This window comes from Delphinus delphis, chromosome 7 (assembly GCF_949987515.2).
Source record: "Delphinus delphis chromosome 7, mDelDel1.2, whole genome shotgun sequence".
In the NCBI taxonomy this organism is placed as follows: Eukaryota; Metazoa; Chordata; class Mammalia; order Artiodactyla; family Delphinidae; genus Delphinus; species Delphinus delphis.
In genome coordinates, this window is record NC_082689.1 from 91,719,146 (window position 1) to 91,738,845 (window position 19,700).

At 37.2% G+C, this 19,700-nt stretch overlaps 1 protein-coding gene across 1 annotated transcript in view; it reads right to left on the bottom strand.

The window, feature by feature from the left end:
• The window catches only part of THSD7B (thrombospondin type 1 domain containing 7B), a 752,940-nt gene that overhangs the window by 196,276 nt on the left and 536,964 nt on the right, over positions 1 to 19,700 (bottom strand). Inside the window, exon 14 of the mRNA XM_060015718.1 lies at positions 12,570 to 12,745. Coding sequence (XP_059871701.1) covers positions 12,570 to 12,745 — 176 coding nt within the window. The remainder of the gene's footprint in view (positions 1 to 12,569; positions 12,746 to 19,700) is intronic.

Consider the following 19,700-nt stretch of genomic DNA (forward strand, 5'->3'; position numbering starts at 1 on the left):
ATGACTCATAATTTACTCAGAGCAAAGAATATTACACTTTCATCATGTCAGAAATTCTATACACATATAAAAAATCCATTTGCCTCTAAAATATTTTTCTTTCCTTCTTTTTTTAATTGTTAGGGGAGCACATGGAATTTACTGACATGGTTGTGAGTGCTCAGTCCTTGGAAGAATTATGATGGCAGTAGAAAACAAGATGTTTACCTTCTAGCAGCCTAAAGGTCTCAGCATGAACTAGGACAGACACACAAATAAGAAGAACATTACAGATAACTACATGGGTATGTACATATGAAACCACGCTCTAAGTGTCTGATGTCTCATTGTTTTGTATTTTCTAAGATTCCACCTGTACCTATTCTGAACGTATCATCCCTCAGGGTCTGTTAAAATGTTTTCTAGCAGCTATATATCTAAATCTAAATATATAAATCTCTTTAAATGAACAATTTCACTGAGATTTCTTGTCCATAAATATGAGCTCTTATTTCACCTTCATACAAAATGATATTCAGCTCTACTTATTCCTGCCATCTGCTATTGTTACCCACAAAACCAAATGGCGCTGCAACACTGAATAGTCTATAGAAGGTTTACTTGGATCGAAACACTCTGGAGAAATCCAAAGGAGATATTAGACTTGGCTTCCTTCATTAGTGTTGTTGAGCCCTCCCCAGTACATGCATAATTCCAATATGACTTAAATTATTGATAAATAACCCAAGAAAATGTTGCATGGGCTACATAGAGTAGGGAAAACAGGAGAGACACATGGTGTATGAATGTATTACTTATCTGATATTTAAGTCTGCTTGTTTATCATTTAGAGTGAGGCACTGGTAGGTTGGTTATGCCAAATAACTTGCAAAATGGAGCGATGTCCTTATCAAAAAAAAAAAAAAAAGTGTCACGGAAGAGCCCTAGTCGAGGCAATTCATATCCTCATAGGGAAAGTATTAGGTCATATTTCTTAACACAATAGACTTTCAGATATTCAATTAAAAACACTACTTAATTTTTCCACCTTGATATAAGGCTGAAAATGTTACTTAAAACTAATTATACTCATCAAATTGAATGCCAAAAAGAGTTAAAATTAAGAGTATATAGTGGACATTTAGGTTGCTTCCATTAGGAAAATGTGTATGTATGCACATAGATTAGAAAGAAATAATTAGAAAGAAATAAGAATTGAGACTCTTGATATTCATTTTCCATATATTTACTGTAATTATTTGAAGAGCATGAGGTTATCAATGCATTTCTTTTTCACATACATAAAATTAATAAATTTTCCAAAATTAAAAAAAAAGAGTATATAATGGATATTTTCATTCACTCTTCAACATGCATTCCACCCCAGGTAATGTCTAGGAGAGAGCTCCCAGCTGGTACACGTTAGCATCTCAAGGAATAATGTGTATACCAGCAATTTTGCCACCACCTGGAAGCTTGTTAAAATTACAGTCTCTTTGTCTGTCCCCGCAGACCTACTGAATCAGAGTCTGCATTTTAGCAAGCTCTGTTATGTAATTCATATGCACAAGAAATTTCAAGAAGCAGGGCCCTACCATACCAGGGTCTCCTGTGTGGATTTCAGGGGAGCCTGAGACATTGCTAGCACCATCCCATGGAGACTAGGGTCGCAGACCAGTCACTCCTGACATAAGTAGCTTTGAATACATTTTCCACTTTGCCAGATGAATATTAAAGTTTTATATGTCATGAAGTTTAGAAAAGTTTTGGTTGGAAAATACTTGTTTGAGCTAACAAGTTTATCCCATGACTCCTTCCAGAGATTAGTTTAGGAATGGACACAAAATCCAACTTCAGTCATTGAGGTGTGAGGTGAAGTCCTTCCCGGGAGTGGGGGAAGTTCTGGGAAAACCGTACTGTTCCTAGGATTCCCAAAAGAGAGACACTCTCTTACTCTTTTGGTCATTGCTGCACCAGGAGGCTATGCCTGGCACTGCTGATTGTGCTAACACCCTGAGTTTCATCCTTCATTCTTCAGTTGGCTTCATGCCAACACTGATGACGGCAAAGCAGAGACTGAAAAAAACTATGTCCTTGATGACACTGCTGACAGGACCAACCAACCCTGGAGCCCACATGATCACTGTGTTTCTTGTTATATGAGGTACCATTAATACTTTCAACCTACCCAATCCCTCACTCAAGTTTCCGGGAACGCAAGTTCCCAATGGAAACTCTCGGAGGAGTGGCGTTGAAATGAGCTTCGGTAACTCCTCCTGGCACATCATTCATTCTTAGACGTGTTGGCTGGATGAATGAATAATGGCACAGATGCAGAAAATTACAGTTGTCTTCCAAAACATTTACAATTACCCTAAATTCAATTTTGTTTTTACCTCTTCTCTTTTTGAAAGCTACCAAAGCTCATTAATAAATTACTGTTGCTTAGAAGTCCATGTCATACACTCACATAATTTACCTGCCACATTAAATTTTTATATGTCTCCCCCCAATGTCCCTAATTATATAGCATGAGGACATACATGTGAGATTTGTTGAATAACACAAAGAAAAATACATCCACTACCGTATCTTACCACTCCAAACCACGGATCCATGCAGTATATTTTTCCACCTTTTCAGGGGTATTTGCTCAGCCACCAGGTAAGTTCCCTCATACAGGAAAAGGAAGTTGTTGGAGGCCTTATGATCAGTTAAATCATCTCCCAAAAGAGGTCCCCTGCTCATGGTAAAGGCCATTTGCCTTTAGTGGGCAGAGAGGTGAGCGGGGAGGATGTTGCAGGATGAGGTCAGAGGGCCCCCTACTTGTTTTCCTAAGTGAATAACACAGGGATAGAGCACATTCACATCACTGACATTTCTTACTGCACTTGTGTTCATTCGGACGGAAGAGGTGTTCAGATAGGAAAGGAACGACAGACAGGCAGGGTCCCCGTTCCAGGTGGTAATTAGGTGTCAAGTCACCTCCCTGAGCTCCAGTTACATCATTTACAAGATGCTGCATTCAACAGTTCTCAGCCCTAGCTGCACATCAGAATCACCTGAGGATTTTAAAAAAGATTGTTGGATACCATCAGCAAAAATTCTGATTTAGTTGGTCTGGGTGGGAGGTAGGGAATGTAACACTTCTCTCTAGTAAATCAAATGGGCAGCCATGACTGAGAACTGGGAGACTAGATACTTTTAGGTTTCTTCCTAACCTGAACTATGATTGTCCTGGAACTCCTTAGTTGTGTTCAGACAGATACTATTTTCTCATGCATGGAGAATGCTGCCTAAGTCTCACATGCCAGTCCCAGCCTGCTCTGCCTCCTCTTATATCTATTTTCAGGGGAACAAAACAGTATTTGGTAGTAGCCATAGAGAAAGGGATATAATATGCTGTACAGCACCTAAAGGAAAAAAGGAAGATATATGTAGGGTGGTTCTGAAGCCCATTGAATTATCTTATTTCCAGCTCATGAATCGGGACGTGGTTTGGTCTCCGTACCCAGATTTCCTCTTTCCCATCACCTTGGTCCAGCATCCACAAAGGGCATGGGACCAGTTTCGAGAGAACAGATGAGACTGCATAGCCAGATAAAGATAAATCTACTTTTACCCCAAATGCAAACTACTCAAAATACACATTCAACCGGCCACTGGGCTGTAGTAAAGTATAATTTTATTGGGAAAAAGTGGACTTCTGGTTATGACATGGATTATACAGACTACATATAACCCCAGTTAAAAAAACAAAAAATACTAACCAAGCAACTTCAATGCATCTTGGTACTGTAAACCACAGAGGGATGACACCAGTAGCAACCTTTCACTGTGCCCTGGTTAAACTACAGCTGCCAGTACCTGGATCTCTGTGCCTATGAGCTTTTTCCAAAATAGAAGACTGCCTATGCTTAGCCCAAAGTGCATAGACTGAACATTCTCCTCAACGAGGGACTCTCAGAAATTTCCATACAAATAATCCAGTTTCCTGGCTCTTGGGGTCTGATCAAACCATGTGTTCTGCACAGTCTCCCAGAGTTTAGGCTTCCACAAGCTTAGGCTTCAGTGGCCACTAGGGTACCTGGCTTCGTAACACAGGTACCATATTGTTTCTTCCCTTCCCTGTGACACTTCTTATTCTACCCTAATGGTGTGCCCTGCACTTGATAAACACAATTCTTGCTCTTGAATCCTATCTCAGGCTCTGCTTCTGGGAGAATCCAACCTAAGACAACACTATTGTCAGCTTTCAAGGTGCTCAACGAGAACTGGCCAGTATATCTGTTTTGGGGGGTGCTGTGGAGAGACAGCCAAAAAATAAAAGCAAGAGTAAATGAGGAAATCATATAGTAGGAAAAGTAGAGCTAAGTAAGTGTGAATGGAAGGAGTGAGGGTGGTCAGGGAGACAGAATACAGTACAGATGGTCCCTGACTGTAAACATAAAATAAAAATAAACATTTAATGCATCCGTATGGCTTTCACACCTCTTTTCATGGTGTCAGACAGGTCACATTTCAAGTCATTATCTAGAATTATGTACTAGCTATGTTTAGAAAGATCTGTGATAGTTTACAAGTGAAAATGAAATGCCAATTATCTATTGAAGTTGAATATATGCATAGCCTGCGACCTAGGAATTCAACTCTTAGGTCTGTATGCAACAGAAATGCACACATGTGAGCACCAAAGACACATACAAGAATGGTTGCAGCAGGGTTACTTGTAATAACCCCAAATTGGAAACAACCCAAATGTCCATCCATTAATGAGAACAGACAAAATGTTGTATATATAATCTAATAATGTGATATATACAAGGACACAACATAAAGCAATGGAAATGAACAAAATATTGCTATGCATCGCAACATGGATAAATCTCACAAACATCATGCAGAGGAGAAAAAGGCAGACACAAAAGATTATCGTGCAGAATCCATTTATGTAAAGGTTTTTTTAAAATGATAAAACGAATTTATCTGTTAGAAGTCTGAAGAGTAGTTCTATTTGGTGAGAGGAAGGTGGTAGAGAAGGAGCTGGAGCTCAAAAGGAGGCACGTGAGATACCGATAAAGTATTATTTCTTGATGTGGGCAGTAATCGAATGGGAAGATGCGATTTGTGAGAAGTCATAGAGCTCTACCCATAATGATTTGTGTATCTTTCTGTTACACACCTTAATAAAAACATTTATATCCAAAGAATCACAAGTTGATAGAAAATTAGTTATAAACATGTAAACAGTTACATCCCTTTTTGCCACCAGGAAAAAAAATGCAATGCCAAATAAGATATTTAGAAATAAAATAAAGCAGACTTCCCATACAGGAAGCAGTGACAGTAGCTTTTCCTATATATATAAGCTGAGTGATTACATCTAAAATATTTGACTTCAAATATTGCAGTAGCTAAATATGAAAAGAAAAGCAATCTGTATAACTTATGTCTAAAAGGTAATATAGATGAAAACAAACTGAACTGGAAACAGAAATTATGTGTTAGAGACCACGGAAACATAATCCTAACATTTATCAAGTACTTAACTATTTGCCAAACAACATTATTTTCATTTTATATTAATTAATACAATAATTTTATAAGGTAGTTGTTATCGTTATACCCATTTGACAGAACATGAAACTGAGACTCAATTTGACAGAACATGAAACTGAGACTCAATAAGGTTAAATAATTTTCTCATGTTCTCACAGCTAGAAGACAGTAGGGTAGCATTTGACCTCAGACCTGAATGACTCTTAACCCATTATACACATCAGTGGGTAAAGTTGGTCAAGTAATTACACCCTTCTAAGCCTTAGTCTCCTCCTCTATGAAATGGGAGGTTCCTCCCAGATTTGCTTTGAGTAGCAAAGAACTAGTGGTTGTATTCATCGTTGATATTAGTAAGGGCAGGTTAAGTCAACTGCAGAGAAATTCTTTCCCAGAGCTGACTTCAGCAAAAATGGTAGCCTCAGTGACAAGACTCTCAAATCAGCAGTGTTCCTCAATTTGCCTGATCAGAAAAAGGAGCAAAGACAAAGCTTTGTTAACAAATACACTTTCCTGAACTTACTCTGAACTTACTCAGAGCAGGAGCCTGGGAAACTGTTTTTATACCAATTTTTCCCCCACCCATATGGTGATTTTTCTACTCTTATGATCAGTAAAGGTTATGAAGCAATACTCTATATCCCAAAAGATTTAGATAAGCTTCTCAAGGAGACTCTTTTTATATGGACTCTTAAGTCATACAGAAAAATTAAATCATGATTCAACAAGTGCTTTTCTGCAGGGATCTATCACAGGACCTAGTCAGGACCTAGGTAACTTGCTTTCTGGTAATTTAATAGTGGGATAAAGCTTGAAAAATCTAAAGGGTATAAACTTGCAATTAGTAGAGAAATAAGTCCTGGAGATCTAACGCACAGCACAGTGATTATAGTCAACAATACTGTATTATAAATTTCCAGGCGGCTAAGAGACTAGGTCTTAATTATTATCACCACAAAAAGGAAATGATGATTATGTGATGTGAGAGGTGTTTTAACTAATGCTATGGTGGTACTCATATTACAATATATAAATGTATAAAAATCCACACAGTGTACATCTTAAACATACACAGTGTTATATGTCAATTATATCTCAATAAAAAAAGATCTAGAGAATGAACATGCCATTTAGAATCTTTCTTTCAAAGGAGTCTTAAGCAAGTTATTTTTAGAAGGTGCTACACTCCCATCAATACATGGTTTAACATTCTAAATGCTTGTGGTTAAAGTCAGAGCCCTATTTTTTTAATGCATGAGAGGAGGAAGGAAGTTTCCATTTTGCATTCAAAGGTTAAAAGACAGGATTATTCAGGAAAGATCTGAAAAGTAGGTTCTGTCAATATTTTTTTCTAGAAAAGTACATAAACACTTCTACTTGAAGTCCCTGGTTAAGAAGATAGTTTTGCAAAATTTCCAATACATATGATGTGATTTCCTGCTGAGGCTGATGTTACCTAATATAATATTTCAGAACTTCAGGAGTTCAGAGGCTAGGGATAATATGAGGTATGACAGCACATTGAAAGGGTTCCAAAGACAAAATTTGACAAAATTTGCCTGTTTCACAATTTTATAGCTGTCTCCTGCCAATCCTGGAAACCCTGCCTAGGGACAGCATTAGGGAAATTTGCCAAGCCAGCTTAGTAGAGAACGTTCTAGAGGTACCTCTTGCATAACAACTAAAAATGAGTTTGAATATGTGCAGAGTAGCAATACCCAGTATAAAAAAAAAAAAACAGTAAAAGACAAGAGAGAGTGGACAACAGGTAGAGGAAAACTGGTTCTCATGAGTGACTCTGGTAGTTCTCAAGAAAAATGATCAAAGTTGCAAAAGATTTCAACAAGCATGAGGGGTAGTCCTATGATCAAGAATAGGGTATGTGTAGACACAGGTGTGGCGGAGAGGAATCTCTTGAGAAGAAAACATAATTTGTTTGCTTGGAAATGGTGACAGGGCAGGAACAAAAAAGAAAAACTGCCTCTCCTGCAGGCTCTACGCAGCTCAGTTAGTGCAATGTCACAACTTGAGAGCACAGTGTTTGCGTTGGCAGACAGGCATAAAGGGTATGAATGGATGAACACCAGCCTTTAGAAGTCATTTCACTCTGCCTCTGAGATGGGGTGTGGTGTATAATAATCAGTATAATAATTTGCTATCATAATTAGTATGTTGGCGAGAAGTAAAACGTTTTAGGAGTATCTGCCTTTATTAAATCCTCCCAAGTAATCCTGAAGAATAAATCACTCTGCATCTCTTAATTTTATGACATATGATATTTCATAATTAAAACAAGTTCTTCTCAAAGGTGGTCACCAACCCCTACTTCCCGACACAAGAACGGTACACCTGAATGTGCTTCATCATGGATGACTGTGGGCTTTCCGTATTAACGCCCAAGATGATGACCTCTAGCTCCATTATGGTCTGGAGCTCCTGCCAAAGTGCTAAGTCCAAGGTGAGCAGGACTCTGCCAGGAATGATTTGGACTAGGTTAGGACGAGTGGAAGTCGGGCTGGTCCAAAAGAAGCAAGAGGCCAAAATTGGTTAAATCAAATTAAACTTTTTTTTTTTTTTTTTTTTGCGGTACGCGGTCCTCTCACCGTTGTGGCTTCTCCCGCTGCGGAGCACAGGCTCCGGACGTGCAGGCTCAGCGGCCAGGCTCACGGGCCCAGCCGCTCTGCGGCATGTGGGATCTTCCCGCACCGGGGCACGAACCCGTGTCCCCTGCATCGGCAGGCGGACTCTCAACCACTGCGCCACCAGGGAAGCCCCAAATTAAACTTTAAGTGAGCCATATTGTTCCGGGTAAACAAACATTCAGTTTGAATGACAGTTATCCTCTTTCCACATCCTAAAATGCTATTAATAATTAATGAAGCAGTATCAAAATGAGCATAAGATACTTCTCTATAGAAAATTTTCTCATCCAAAGCCACCTTATAAGGGAGAAATGATCTTGCGAAAATATACCTGTTTATCTTTGGAAAGAAAGTATTCTTTAAAATAGTATGACCCTGCTATGGAAAAGAAAAAGCACTATACTCGTTATTTCCAAATTCAGGCCGCTTCTCTTTGTAGAGAAGACACACCTTTAAAAGAGCAGGTGTTTCTAGAAAACCCATATATTTAATTTATATCCACTCGTTCAGTTGCAAGCACAATCAAAACTCTTTCAAAATTGTGTTTAAATAGATGCATTTTAAAAAGCACAGAGAATGAATCTCACTGCCAGATTTTTATTCCAGTACATGGGACACACAAATGTGCAACATATAAACAACATAGAATTTCCTGGCACTCCCTTGCCTTCAATTGTGTAAAGAACTCATAAAGGGAAATGTAAGTCCAATGGAGCTTTAATGTCCCTGTATTTAATCTTCTATTAAGCAGAACTCCACAAGCAAAAAGATACAGTACAAGTGCACTTAAATCCACTCACCACATCATAGACTATAAAAAATTAAAATACATTATGTATTAGATTATGCACAGCGTAGTCAAGGGTATCAGTCAACTGACCTGATAATTCAATAGACTATTTAGCAGTTTTCCAACTAAATAAACGCTTTGGGTCAGCTGCATGCTCGAGCTATTTATCATCACAAATCCACTTAGCAGAAAGCCACCAAAGGACTGCTGTCACTTTGGCACTTCTGGAGGAAGAGCTATCATGTTGATAGGTTTTCGTTTAAAAGGGAGGTTTTTTTTATGAGATTATAAATATTGATTTCACAAACAGATTCAGAGCAGTTTATGAGCTTGTGTAGGTAATACCAACCTTTTCATTTATATCACTGAGTTAGATTTCAGTGGGGATGCAGACACCCAGGATTTTTCAGGCAAATCATGAAAAACTCTTTGGGCAGTAATAATGTGGAGGTTCTTTTTTCTTTCTTCTAGAAGAGCTCATGTGTTTTGACAATTCGAATGACAAATCGCAGCTTAAGAGACCAGAGTTCTAAAATATCTTTTCTTTCTATGGAGCTAGGCACACACTCATCCAGAGAGAAGGTTTCTTTTCAGCTAAAGCATCCAATGAATACAACTTGACAATCCACAGGAGGGTGTACCAGGGGCTAGAATGAGTTACAAAAGTACAAAGACACCCTTTGCCCTCAGAAAGACCTCATGTTCTAAAGAGACGCAAAGGAGGAGAATGAGTAAGTACATGCAGGTATACTAACATTTACATAGTATATGCATAATATATATATACACATAAGAAAGTTCTTTTTCTTTTTCTTTTTTTTACAAAAAGTATGTTAGACTCAATATGCCATATACTGAATTTTCCTCATGCACAGGTATTAAAGATATGTACCTCTCTTACTGCTATAATTTAGTTACATTTTTTGTAAGCTCTTACTTATGGGTGAATGGATGAGAGAGGATTAATCCGGTTCCAACAATAGAAAAATAAATCTAGACCTAAAAACCGGTTGGAAAGGAGACCAATAACCTAAGGCCAGTAGTAAAATTGAACTTTAAAAAACAGCCTCAGTGGGTGTAGCTCTCACTAGATCATATTTCCAGCTTAGGGAAACAAATAGTGAGCTCTTCTAAAGAAGAATTACCATAAATAATAGAAGCTGAGGAATATTTCCTAAATCACGAAGATTCCTGACAACCCAATTTATATTCAGATGAATTAAGAAAATATGGATATCTTCAACAATTTCAATATATAACACACACACACAAAGGGGATTCTACCATGTATAAGAGCAAATACATAATGAAGTCCACAGATAGCTTTCCACAAATATACTTACAGGTAAAAGTGTGCTTTCTTTAGAAAAGGAAGGGCTCTGGGGACAATTTCCTTTAAATTTAGGATTTTTTACGATAGCATTTTTCCTTGACATTCACAGACTTACAAGTGAGACGGAGGGCTTATGATTTACTGTCTTGATCAATTAACTTATGTTAAAATGTAAAGTATGGATTGGGGTGAAGTTTTCCAATTCAAGTTTAAGCCACATACATTCTAGATACCTGAAACCTCTTTACATCAGAATATATGCTACACTAAATTTGATTTCTGATAATTAAATCCCAGGATTCACTTCTGAGCATCACAACACATGTCTTTGGAATGCTACAATTTCCTTCCCGAACTCAAAAGCTAGAAACAGCTCCTGCAGACAAACCCACCCTTGCTTAGTTTTCACATATGGGATTTATCTAAATTAGTCTTGAACTTGGGCTTAATTTCCAGCATGTACTACTTCTTAAGGTTACAAGTTTTATATGTCAATTAAGTGTTTAGAACAAGTTTTCTTTAAGTCATAACAGGCTTACAAGTACCCTTATCTTACGCATACTCTCAAATTTGATAGACACATTTCCATGCATTTGCCTATACACACTGAGAATACAGTTTTAGCGTCTGTGCTCCAATGAAGTCCTTTTACTCACTTGATAATTTCCTAGTTCATAAAATTAGCATATTAAAATTAGTGTTTAACGCTAGTGCTATAAAGGCTTAGGTTTCATTGGTGTTGAGGAGAGAGAAGAATTTTCATACGTTATTTATAACTATAAATGCTTAGTAGTCATTTCCCTTTTTAAATGCCTGGAAAATCCCCTAGGGAAGGTCAAATAGCCTTCATATGAGTATTCATTTGAAAGTTCTTCTCCTGACCATCAGCCTGTATTATTCCTTTCTTCATACTGAAGAGGCTTCTCTCCTCAGACTCTCTCTGCTCTGATTATTTCCCTCCTGTTTTCATTAATCATATCCCACTTTTCCCTTCCCCAAACTACTGTGATGTTGATTTTACAATCCTCTGCATCATTTTTTTCCCAAAATGCTTTATATCTGCTTTGAAGGAAGAAACCAGGGTCATCACTTTATCCCACGTAACCTTAAAAAACAAGACCCGCCTAATACTATGCCCTGTCTTGGAACATAAATATTTTTTGCCAGTATGATAATTTTTCATTTTCAGTGAGTTATGTGTCTTTTATCAAAATTTAGGGAAAAAACAGCTAGAGATGTCAGTCTTGAAATGACAAATGATATCTACATACAAGCAGTAGTAGATAGGCTATTCAAATTAATTAACAACAGATGCGTGGATTTCCCTTCCATTAAACAACCTGTATAGAAAGGCTAATCAAAATGGAGTTAAGAGGGCAGAAATGAACACAATAGAATTAGGAATAGAAGCCTGTGTAGCTATTTTCTTAAAAGTTTCGGAGTCACAAAGGATCTACAGACCCATATAAGACACAATTCACCTCTCTAAGAATAAAGAACTTTTCACAATCGTCATCTTGTACTCCACCTATTGAATTGATTAAAATGTATATATCAGTCCTAATATAATAACAGTATGCAATCATGGGAGAAATTTTAGTTCTTTATTATAATTCTTAATTAAATCTCAGACTCCATTATGTAGGTAAGGCCAACTGAAATACTCTAATCAACTTTGATTGCTTAAGATAGAAATTTTATTAGATATCTACATGGAAGAGTATCCTTTAGGGTTCCATTTATGAAAACAGCTTTGATCTTGGGGGAAAAGGTAGAGAAATAGCTCAGAAGAGACATGAAGAGCTGTGGAAACACTGATAAGATTAGGAACAAAGAAAATTAGTATGAAGAGTTAGGTGTGGGAAAATTAGAACACCAGTTTTGGAGTATGTGGATGAGACCCCTAATTGTATCTATAGCCATAAAGTAATTGACATTCTCCCAACATTATGACACACACACACACACACCTTTCATAATATCATGATTAATCAAATGACATTTCAAGGTAATTTAAAAACCAACTGGATTTAATTTTTGTAAACATTATTATTTCTAATATTACCAAGTCGTTCTCGGTATTGCCTAGAAGTGGGCAAGGCTTCTCTTCCTAATTCTATTATATTCATTTGTACCCTCTTATCCACTCTTCTGAGCTTGTATTAACTTTTTGCGAGCTACTTATAACAAGATGATGACTTCAATTTCAACAGGAAATAATAAAGGAGATACTTTGTCAGCTTTGTATTTGTTGCTTCATGCACTTTACCTGATTCTTGAGATCCAGTTTGGGACACGGGCGACCTCCATTGTACGGTTTTTCTTTCAGCCATTTGGATCGAATTCTCACTCCAACACAAGATGAACTGCAAGACCCCCAACTAGACCAATCACTTAACTTGCAATCAAATGGACAGGGGATGACACATTCTTCTTGAATATAACCTGAAAGAAAAAGATTTAAAAGAATGGAGGAAAGTGGGATCAAAATATACTAATCAAGCTTACTTTCTGTTTCTATTATCACAGATCACACTGCCTAACAATACTGCTGCAGAGGTTTCAATAAACAGACAAAAGATGTCAGAGACAGATACATATGATTATTTCTGCATTCCAAATCTGTGCCATCTTTCTCCTTCACAGACAATTCTGGGATTGAGGAAGCAGGGAAAAGTGCACAGTAAGTCCTGCTTTCTAATAAAAAGAAATTAAGAAAGAAGAAATGACGCAGCTCAGGGCTAATGGTGATACCATCTCCCTCCAATGGACCTACAATTCCCTGTCTGGGAATAGAGAGCATAATAGAGTCAATCTCAGTGCCTGTGATCTGCAAGGCTTTCACAAAGATTCCTTTTTTAAAATAAAGCAAAATTATTTTTTTAATTGAAGTATAGTTGATTTACAATGTTGTACAGCAAAGTGACTGAGTTATACATATATGTATGTATGTGTATATATATATATATATATATATATATATATATACACACACACACATTCTTTTTTTATATTCTTTTCCATTATGGTTTACCTTAGGAGATAGGATACAGTTTCCTGTGCTATACAGTAGGACCTTGTTGTTTATCCATTCTGAATGTAATAGTTTGCATGTACCAACTGTAAACTCCCTGTACATCCCTCTCCCCCTCCCCCTTGGCAACCACAAGTCTGATCTCTATGTCTGTGAGTCTGTTTCTGTTTTGTAGATAGGTTCATTTGTGCCATATTTTAGATTCCACATATAAGTGATACCATATGGTATTTCTCTTTCTCTGTCTGAGTTACTTCACTTAGTATGAAAATCTCTAGTTGCATCCATGTTGCTGCAAATGGCATTATTTCATTCTTTTTTATGGCTGAGCTGTATTCTATTGTATATATGTACCACATCTTCTTTATCCATTCATCTGTTGATGGACATTTAGGTTGTTTCCATGTCTTGGCTACTGTAAATAGTGCAGCAATGAACACTGGGGTACACGTATCTTTTCGAAGTATGGATTTCTCCACATATATGCCCAAAAGTGGGATTGCTGGATCATACGGTAGTTCTATATTTAGTTTTCTGAGGAACCTCCATACTGTTTTCCATAGTGACTGCACCAACTTACATTCCCACTAACAGTGTAGGAGGTTTCCCTTTTCTCCGCACCCTCTCTAGCATTTGTTACTTGTAGACTTTTTAATGATGGTCATTCTGACCAGTGTGAAGTGGTACCTCTTTAGAGTTTTGATTTGCATTTCTCTAATCATTAGTGATGTTGAGCATATTTTTATGTGCCTACTGGCCATCTGTATGGCTTCTTTGGACATCACAAAGGAAGATCTTGATTCTCACTTCTGTGTAGTGTGACTTAGAGGTGGGAGGAGGACAAAGAGTGGACCACAGACTAGGAAGAGCAGGATATTATCGAAAGAAGAAAGAGGAATCGTGAAAAGTTGTATATGAGATATTGGACTGGAATCAAGAGGTGTGGGTTGAAATACAGATGCAGATGTTCTGGCTTTGCTAGCTCTTGCTCCTGTCCTCAGCCCACTTCTTGCTACAGTCTTTCTCTGGATGGTTAACTGTCACCTCCACCGATCACTACCAAACACGTATTTCCAATTCCCATCTCTTTACTAATTTCTATGCCACCTACTGATCCACTCTAATTGGGTGCCCAAATACCCCCAAATTCAACATGTCTAAAACTGAGGCCACCAGTTTCCTCCTAAAACATTCTGATTCTCTTATATTCCTCATCTTAATTAACTGCAACATATCTGACTCCTGTACGCTGGTGTATATGAGTGTATAATCTCTTCCCTTTGAGTTTGGGCAAGACCTGTGAATATGATAGGAAGTCAGCCCCATGATTAGGTTATGGTATGTGGCAAAGGGGAAGGGAATGCACAGATACTATTAACATGCCAAATCATTGATTGTGAGTTAATCAAAAGGGAGATGGCCCTGGCTGGGCCTGAATTAATCAGGTAAAAACCCTTAAAAGAGAGACTGGGCCCTTTTTGTGGAGAAGGAAACTCTCCTGCTGGCCTTGAAGAAGCAAACAGCCATGCCATAAAATGCCTATGGTGTGGCCACAGGGTAGGGGACTGCAAGCAGCCTCTAGGGCCTGAGGGCAGCCCTTGGCTGTTAGCTAGTAAGAAAACAGGGGTCTCAGCCTTATAGGTGCATGAAGAGGAATTCTGCCAACAATTCCAAGGGAGATTGGAAGAGGAGCTTTCCCCAGTCACACCTCTGCTGAGACCTGACTCTTGGTTCACGTCTTGGTTATAGCCTGGTGAGACTCTTAAGCAGAGAATTTAGAGAGGCCATGGCTGTACTCTTGACTCATGGAAACAGTGAGATAATAAATGGTTTGAATGGCTAGGTCGACAGTAATTTGTTATGCAGCAATTTAAAACTAGCAAATTATCCAAAGTAAAAAAAAATCTCACAGTTATCTTAGACCAGCCTTCATCATTTTACACATATATTAATGGGTGTAATAAGCTCTTATGCGGAAGCATCACTCTATAATTCTTTTGCTCATCCCTGGTTCGAGATCATACTCTTTCTGGCCCAGAATACTGAAATATTCTCTCCACTAGGCTCCCTTTCTCCTAATCATTCTCTTTTGGTATTGGTTAGTCACTCTGAGGAAAAAGTTACTTTTCTAGAATAAACGATAATTTACACTATCCCTTTTAAACCCTTTGCTGATTCTCCATTGCCTTGAAAATAAAGTGACCACCACTTTGCAAAAACTGTAAGATTCTTTATAAGAGGCTCTAAACAAGGGCTTTCAACTTTGGCTGTAAAATATGTTCCCATTGCCCAGGATATACTATGGACTAATTCAACCAAATCTCAGAGGACGGGACCTAGGCGATGGTAGTTTTCAAAGATCCCCAGAGAATTCTAATGTGTAATCAAGTCCAAGAACCACCTCCCTAACTTGTTTTCCTCCTTCCCTTCCCCCTCCTATATCTTGAAATCTTTGCACATAGACTACTTCATCTTCTGCAATAATATTTATGCCTTTCCTCATGAAAAACTCTGCCCTTTCTCTATCCAGTTTAGCCTTCATTACTACAATGACTCTCTGGCCAGTAGACCATCTGGCCCCGTTGCTCCTTCTGCCATGCCAGTCTGGCAAAACTTCGGAGCTAGATTGGTCCAGCTGTTTCCCTACTCTGTTCTGAATGCTGGACATCAAGTGGAGACTAAGGCACTGCTAATGCCACACACTGTCTGGTGATTCTTCTGAGCTTTCTTCTCACTCCCATCCACTTCACAGCTTTTTCAAACCTTCTCTACCTATCTTCAAACTTCTTAGATCTCACCTCTTCTTTCCCAGAAAAAAATAGAAAGAAATGAATAAGAAGAACTCCTTCAATTTCCTATGAATATATCTGTATGAATTTCCATATTCTTCTTCTATCTTCATATCATGATGGAAAAGGCACTCATTTTCTTATATAAGGCCCATTTTCACCACTTGCTATCTCTCCAAGCTCTCTCACTCTCTCTCATTTTATAGTTATATTTCTCTTACATTAATAGTAGAATGACTTTACAGTATCTAAATAATACTCATTGACAAGAGAGAGTACATCAAACACCTAAGTCACCAGGAAGGATCTTTCTAAGGTTGAAAAAAAAAAAGGTCTATTTGAGATTGTTAAAAATTCTCTATTGTTTACCATAGTTACAATTCTACAGTCCTTTCTAAGGAGGTTTGACAGTTAATTCAGTATTAGGCATATAATAAATGCTAACTATAGGATTAAATATAGGCCACAGGCATTACTTAGTTTTACAGAGAAACTGAGTCACAAAATGATTCCATTTGCTACTGAATGAAAACAGCAGGACTAGTAATTAAGCAGAATTAACTCTCATGGTGTAAATGCTTCAAATATGAAATTTCAGGAGACTTCATATAAATAACTTGTAAATATCTGAGGGCCTATTTAGATCCTATTTTAAAGCAGATTTTGAATCAGATGGCCTTTTAATTTAATGAGATTTTAAATCATTTTCATATATACTTGCATACTGATGGATTTTAATTAGAGAGCCTCTTAGCAATACTGTTTTCTTTTTATTCCCTATGATAAGACATAAACCCAAAGGATCTCTATGAAAGTCAAGGTCATAAATTCAGTGAGTATAATTCTGAAATTCAACAGGTCCAAGCAACAGTGACATTTATTTTTCAGAAAAGTTATTTTCATGCTAGCGTATACCCCAAAGGAAAGCCCATAGTGAGAACCATTAATAACTGCATATTCTTATACCTATCTCATAATGGAAAGATCAGTTCTACCCACATACTTAATACTTACAACTGTTGGAAGCAGAGTATGACCAAATGTGACTACCTACAAGGTTAACCTCCCATAAGAGAATTCCAATTCCTGACTATGGAAACTTCACTAATGTTTTAAAAACTCATTTACATAAAATATACCACAGACTAGCTGAACTGGCAACATTCAGAAATCTAAATCTAGCTTCAATGAAAGAAGCAATTTTCCTACTGAAAATATTTGATGCTCTAATTTATATGCAGAATACACTGCTTGGACCATCATATTACTTAGCCTGGGGATGCTTTCATGTTCTATTTTAGTTATCTGTATGCATATGAAATTCAGTAGGAAGTAGTCATTACAGAATTATCAATAAAGAATGCATCCACCATGGTGATTCTGTAAGCCATATACATTGTACATAGTAGGTGTTCAAAAAGGATCTGTTGATATTATAGATGAAGATGAACTAAATAGAATCCACTAATAGAGTCGCTATGTTATAACTGGAGGAATTTATTGAATGACTTACACCCAACAGGGCTGAAGCCCAGGAACCTGGCTTCAGTCTATATAACTAACCCCCAAATATTGCTCCAATAGACGTAGGTGAAAACACTGCTCTCTTAACACAGTGGTCTCATTGCTAAAACCACTTCCCAGGATAGTACCTGCTGTGCATTTTTTTCTCTGGCATTCAAGTACTAACATCTCCCCTGCTCCCCTGCTCCTCCCCCTGCCCCAGTAAGATCTTGTTTTGGAAGACGTGAAAAGAGATATTGATGACATTAAGCCTGAGGAAATAACCTAGGTTAATTTACTTATATTTTCCTACCGTGTAAAGTAATGGCAAACATCCTCCTAGACAGTGAATGTTCTATTTACTGACACTTCGCTGAAATAATGAAAACATACTACCAAAAATAAAATCAGGAAAAGATAAAGAAAATGCTGATCACCTCCTTCCCTAGTTCAAAGTGAAGATCTGGGAGAACTCTGTGAGTTAAAATGATATCATGTCTTCATTTGTCAATATTTAAAGATTTATTATTTTAATTTATACATTTTAGTTCTACTATTTATCTAGTAACATGTACTATACTTAGAAGTATCTGATGACTTAAGTCAGAGTGGTTTAAAGTAGATGTCCTTTAGGAGAGGTGGGGAAAGTATGGGGGCCAATGTTTTGATATTGTCACAAGAAAGAATTTGAGAAATTAGACCAATACTTTGCCATTGTTCTCAAGGGAAACACTAACTGTTAAATATTTATTTAAAATCTCAATCCATTAGTGTGTGGCTATGTAGTGCAAACTCAATAAGGTTGCCAGCTTGCTTTGGTGAATTTATATTTTGGCCTGGGAATACCGCTTATGAACAGCAGTTACATTCTTTCAAAGATACAGTCTTTCAAAGATGGGTCCAACCTTATTTAGGCTTCTGTGGGGCCTGAGAGGGGAGAGCTAGAAAGCACCTTAGTTATCATTATCTCTTCCTTTAAAATTTTGAATTAAAAGAATATTTTTGAAAACACTCCCTACTCGTAGAAAAATACCTTTACTACATATATGAGAACGCATCAGCAAAGACTCTCGAATATTAACCATTATAAAATGATGGTTATGGTATTGCAGATAACAAAATACCTTATTTGGGATCCACAACCTAATCAGATACCTGAATACAGCTGAATGAGAAGTTACACAAAGTTCAAATAGTCACATTAAGGAGAAAGTTTTCCTGGATTCCTTAAAGCTCAAATATTTCACAGCATAATTATGTATTAAAGTTTATTACATCTACCAGAAAAAATCATCTAAGTGTCAACCGGTTTTCTTAATTAACAATATAATTTACTGGTGAACTTTTAGATGATGAGCTATTCAACGTCATCAAGGCCAAAAGCTTCATTTTATAGACTGGTCAGGATTAGAAAGGGATCTTGAATCCAGACTTGACGGAGATAAAGAGCTCACTATCAAGTAGAAAAAAATCATTATTATGACCTCAGAATGTTCTCTTTGGTGCTGGAGTGACAAAGTAGATAATCAACCCTGGCCTTAAAGAAATTCATATTTTGCTAGAGAGCAGTCTTATAAATAAGAAAAGAAACATGGTATATAATAAATGACATATTAAATGATACAAATACTATATACAAATTACACAACAATCTGAGGTAACAAATGGATTCTGGCTTCAATTTTCTAAGTATTTCATGTGAAAATATTGGCAAATTTTTGCAGTAGACACAGGCTTTTGACTAATTGCTTAACCTGGTTCACTTGCTCTAACTAAATGTATCAGTGTCAATTTAATCAATCAACCAAATCATATAAAGAACTGATCTTTTAAATTGAATTGGCCAGGCAATTTAATCAAGAAGGTATCTGCAGCTGTTCATCCAGACAGAGTTTCAGCATTTACAGCCTCGTGTCTGGTTCCTCCAGGCAGACAAAAGAGAGATTTTGCTCTTAGAAGATATTAAGGATGTTAGGGACAAATGAGATGCTAGACACAGAATCATTTGAATCGTTCAATTAGGACTGTATGTATCAATTTTTAGCATTACTGCAAATAAATGCTGTTAAAATTT